Source organism: Macadamia integrifolia, chromosome 7, assembly GCF_013358625.1.
Source record: "Macadamia integrifolia cultivar HAES 741 chromosome 7, SCU_Mint_v3, whole genome shotgun sequence".
Taxonomy (NCBI): Eukaryota; Viridiplantae; Streptophyta; class Magnoliopsida; order Proteales; family Proteaceae; genus Macadamia; species Macadamia integrifolia.
Genome location: NC_056563.1, coordinates 19,363,913 through 19,369,362, shown reverse-complemented (window position 1 = coordinate 19,369,362; position 5,450 = coordinate 19,363,913). Strand labels below are relative to the sequence as shown.

Here is a 5,450-nt window from a genome sequence, read left to right as displayed (position 1 = left end):
AAAAAAAAAAAAAAAACTTGATGTATCCCCTTTCGCTTGTTTGGCACTGTTTCATTCGGAGCCCTTTTTCGAGGGTTCCCCTTTTGATGGCTAGCCTTGTTTGTAAGGCCATAGCCTAGCTTCCCTCCCCCCTTTTTTCCTCCCATGTATATTCTCTCTACTTGGGTAATGAATTTATTTATTCATCAAAAAAAAAAAAAAATGTTCCCACCCCCTTTAAATAATATGGTTTCTAACATAATAGTGTTACTGTAATGTTGTGATAATGTTGCTAGATATAGTGGCAAATTAGGGCATAGATTCAATCTGTATTGTTGTTTCTGTAATGCTCTAAGCATAATTATATTATGGGAGAAAGAACCGTGCCAGTCTGGTGTAGGCAACACTAGCGTGCAGGGCCAATGGGAGGGTGCATGGGAGCATCTTCAGTGCACAGGGCGGGGGGGTGTAGGCATGGTCTTTTCGTGCTCGCCTATGTTTGGATGTAGGCAATACCAGACTGGCAGGGTTCTCTCTCATATAATTTCTATACTAGATATGAAAAAGGGCGTACCCAATGCATGAGTGTCCCGCCATTGTAGGGTTTGGAGAGGGTCATAATGTATGCAGACTTGCCCTTGCTATGCGGAGAAGTTGTTTCCTGACTCGATGATGTTGCACCAAGATCCCACCCTCACTATACTAGATATAATAGATACATTTAGGGAAAAAAAAAAAAAAAAGAGGAAAAAAGGACTGTCTTGCAATGTTGGGGCTACGCCAGACACAGAGGTGGGCGAAGTGACCACCCTGCTCCCAATGAAAGGTGGAGATGCTCACCCTGTTGACTCTTCCAGGTGCACTCTCATTGGCCCCCGTGCTGGGGCAGGAGCCAAGCTGCTGGACAGAGCCTTGTCGCCTAAGCGCTTAGGCGGTCCTCCAACACTTAGGGTCGTCTAGGTACTTCAACAAGTGAGTGTCACTGAAATTTTAGTTCAGTATTACAACTTGAAACTGAATCTATTGGCTGAAACCATTCAAATATTAGTCCAAAACACTTCAAAAGAAACGAAACTCTAAGTCTTTATTCAACTGAGAAATTTTTTAGTCATATCTCAAATTTGGTTGAATTTATATATTGTATTAGACAAATGCAGCATTTCATGGGACAAAGTTAAAAGGAACTGTTCTCTCAATATCGGTACCGTATTTTATCAGTACCTTGAAGATATGATACATATCAGTTAGTATCGGAGGATACGGGAGGATACTTAAAACCTTGATTACTAGAATAACCTTTTTTTTTTCATTCAATTGGTTGGTTTATCACCTGCAGTCACGGGCAGATGATGCACAGTGATTGTCCAAATCTATATGTCTATTCAATAACGGAACCTCTATGAGCCAGATGTAGTGCTACCATCAGCTGCATACCCCATACTGTATCACAAACGTCATTATAAATAGTACCACCATTTACTGATAAGTAAATAAATTTTGCAGATAGGGATGTGAGTTCCCCAAAAAGCTCGGAAAGAAAAACCACAACACAAAGTACTGCAACTTGAACACTCAGAACAGAAAAGCAATACAAGTTATATAGGATGTCCTTAACCAGTTAAGTTCCAAATTATTTACCACCTAGAATAACAACAACTATCATATCTTTAGCTTTTGCAGCAACCAGGCAATTGCAGCTAGTCATCTTAGGTCTTCTCCCTTTGACCCCAACAAGACGTTCAAGCTCACATTACATCTAACAACATCTAATTCATAACCCAGGCTATAATAAAGAAGGCAATGAATCAACAACTCCCATGCATACTTCCAGTGAGTAAGAAAGTGGTGGACACTGCATCTCTCATACACCAAGCATATGTTAGTAATAATTATGCTCCTTGAAATTAGATGAACTACAGTTAAGTCTCTTGGTCATTGCTTTCTCCAATTCTTTTGATTTTATGCTAGAAATTTTGGAAAGTACATGCTAGCACATCTCTCCAACATTCCGAAGCAATTTAGCTGGTGTACAGGAACTAGCCAATTATGAAAGCTAGCTTCATGCTTAAGAAGTTCCAACGGTTTGGAACATGAACTGATGACAATAATGAATTGCAACAGATATATCGAACTCCTGGCTTTAGGGAACAATCACCACAAATCTTTCAAAATATTAATACTTCAGAATATTTTTTTTAAACTCCTCAAAAGATCAGATAGTATAAACTAGAAAAACACATCTTACGCAAACCAACAGCTTCCAGATGTAGAGGCTCTAAAACAAGGCCCGTATTTGATTATTCAATTTTATTTCTATTTAATTGGAACTCATTTATATTTAGTTTTTTAGTTTAGAAAATATTTTATTTGTATGAATACGAGAGTTTTATTTGTATAAGAACATGTCTATACCATATAAAAAAAATTGAAGGGTAAATAGGAATATAGAATTCCTTTACAGAAAAGATAGTTCTTTTCTATTAATTGAGTATTAGTTAGTGATCCCAGCTTGGTGTGAGTCTTTTCTTCCGTGATGAACTGTTGGCACGACCAACGAGAAAGCTTGGGGGGGGGGAGGGCTCAGCGGGAAGAGGATTGTAGGAGAAAATGAGTCAATCAAAGGTCAGAGAAACAACAGAAATCACAAAAATCTGTCCAACCCATGGTCAATTATCTGGAACCTGAACTTTCAGGCAATCATCACGGGATGACATCAATGGGAAGGTCAAAGGGACATATACAGGTTCTTAAAAAATCCCAAAATGGACAGAGGGTAGAAGGTTCAGACTTAATCAGTGGATCAATTAGATACTGAGACATCGTTTTAGATATTCAAGATCACAAGTGAGTTGGAGTCCAACTAAACCACTTCCAGTACTTCTGAGATGGAACATGTAAGGAAAGTAAGGGAGAAACTAACCCAGGTGGTAAAAAATGTCCGAATTTCCCATCCATCTAAGGCCCAATATATGAATGAGTAACAGCTACTATAGCACATGCAAATCTGTGACAAACTCACTGCGTAAAACCCAAGCTGTAATAAGAATGAATTTCTACTCACCTCCATCCAGAGTAATTTATCTCAAGGGGGAAACAAAGTAAGCTATAATGAAGCAAAGCAACTATCCATTGGAAAAATAAAAAATGAATGAGTCAAAACTCAAACTTGGAAAGACAGACACCAAGAAAATGATTAACATTCATCATATTTGTAACCAAAAAAACTAATAAAGAAAAATGACGAATGTACATCAAACTCGGCAATAGTCTTAAAATAATAAAAAAGATAATAAGAACAGTTCATGCTTACCAAGGCCTAATGAAATCAATGCCTTCTTTAATCCGCCAGATGATTTGATCGCATCAAATGATGCCATAGAATCGTCAATTGTATCCCCCGTCCTCAGCAAAACAGAAGCAGATTCAGTTTCCTTTTGTTGAGGGCGCCGAAATCGTAATTCCAGAGAAAATTCAGTTTCATTGCGTATCTTTAATAGGGGAGAAACAGTAATGGAGAGACCATCCTGTAAGTTAATCAACCACCCCCCCCCCAACCAAAAAATAAAAGAAGAAAAAATAAAAGAAGAAGAAGAAGAAGCAAGGAAGAACGAAAACAAGTTAGAACAACAGACATCCTCAGACATATCCAATGAATTTCTGTGATGAGAAGGCCTCAATTCTCAATACCTCAGTTTCATTTGAAAAGTCGACAACAACAAATGGACCAGGGAAGGTTCTTGAATCTGATTGAGAAGAAATTAGGCACAAAGATAAATCTGATGATGTGTATAAAACAAAATTGTGACAGCAATGAACAGAAAATCTATCCTAACGAAACTAGAGCATAAGAGACGAGAGGATAAAGTCAAATCAACTCAACCAAGCAGCATCACAACTGGAGGGAACTTCTTTCAGAACAGTTTTTTGCCACATTAGAAAGGGTGAAAGGGTTTGGCTACTGTGGGTTCTACACCCAACATCCTTCAAAAAATAAATAAAAAATAAAAAATCTCAAGATATACTCAGTTTTAGCCAACTCCTTTTTAGCCTTACAAGATAAGAAGGGACAAACTAAAAAGTGAAGTTATGAGATCTGAACTCCCTCATACTGTTAAATCCCCTAAACAGTAGATACTCCTAATCCATCACATATGTTCAACTGCATATTGTAATTGAGTCTATTTAAATGGTTTTACTTATGGTTTTGCATATAGGACCTGATGCATTCCCCTCTATCAGGGTTTAGTTCTAATGAAGCAAAGACACTACTGTGTTTAGTCTAATTAAATTCTCTAACTAGCACAATAACCAGGCAAAGCAATAGAATATACAGCATACAGAAAATTAATTTAGAAGGTACCTTGCAATGATAGTATACGAGTTCTCCAAGCAAGCACTCGAGCATTAGAAAGAGAAACATGAATTGGATCAGTTGAAAACAAGCCAGGCGTAGCAAGTTCAATGGCCATAAAAGATTTATTTTCTGGAAGCTGATTTCTTGATACTACAGACCTGGAAACAATGGAATAATTAAGAATATTAATCACTCCACGAAGAACGAAGTGGATAAATTTTCCTTGGGTAGGGGAATCCACTTGCAATCAAGAATCACCAACTAGACTAGGGTGAAGGACCCAAGAGAATATGAACACCAAAATAATCAAATCAAAACCAAAAGAACTAGGAACCAAACAGGTTATAGGGTTAGAAGGTGGTATCACCAACACATACGGCCAAACCAGTCTAGTTAATGTACTTACATATTTTATTCACTAGGATTTTCATGCTCCTAATGCTACCTCCATTTATTTCTATGAAAATCTTACTCAGATTGGTATTCATTTTATAGATCTTCAGATTCTCCTTCTAATGCAACTAGTCCGAAGGAATGACAATTTTCCCCACAGAGATACCTTTCTGTTTTTGGGGTGGAGGTGAGGGTGGATGGGCAACAACAAAAGAGGTATAATTGGTAGTCAAAAAAGATTTGCACAAAAGATAATTGGTACGAGTATGCCATGCAGCCTATTAACAACAACATACAAGAATACAGAAACATATGTCTAAACAGCAGACTATCAAATCCCCAGGATGACCAGTTAGTCGGATGCCCAAATTAGTGCAGTAGGTTCATACTAGACAAAAATGAAGATTGTGGTAATTTTGCAGATGAGGGTAGTTTCCGAAGAAAAAAAAGGGTACTTTACACAAATATCCTCATTAAAGTTTCCATGAACTGATTTGGTTTACAAACTAGAACCCTATACCCGGATATTCAGTATATATGGATCCATTTATCTCTCAAGACATCTTGATCAGCATAAGCCAAGATGACCACTGTGAGTTTAGACCCACTCCCATACTTATCACAAATCATTCAAATTATTCCATATGTGCATTGAAGTGAATAGAAAATGTTTTCACTGAATGCTTTTATTTCAATGTTGGAAAACTTTAGGACAATATTGTGG

At 37.5% G+C, this 5,450-nt stretch overlaps 1 protein-coding gene across 3 annotated transcripts in view; it reads right to left on the bottom strand.

The window, feature by feature from the left end:
• Nucleotides 1–5,450, bottom strand: part of LOC122084300 — a 69,852-nt gene that overhangs the window by 19,541 nt on the left and 44,861 nt on the right. For 2 of the 3 annotated variants that reach the window (XM_042652432.1, XM_042652430.1), the window contains exons 13-14: nt 3,667–3,722; nt 3,290–3,503 (exon numbers count right to left, since the gene is read on the bottom strand). In XM_042652432.1, the coding sequence (XP_042508366.1) occupies nt 3,290–3,503; nt 3,667–3,722 (270 nt within the window). Of the gene's footprint in view, nt 1–2,899; nt 2,984–3,289; nt 3,504–3,666; nt 3,723–5,450 lie in introns of those variants that run through there. The other variant, XM_042652433.1, reaches the window with a different exon arrangement.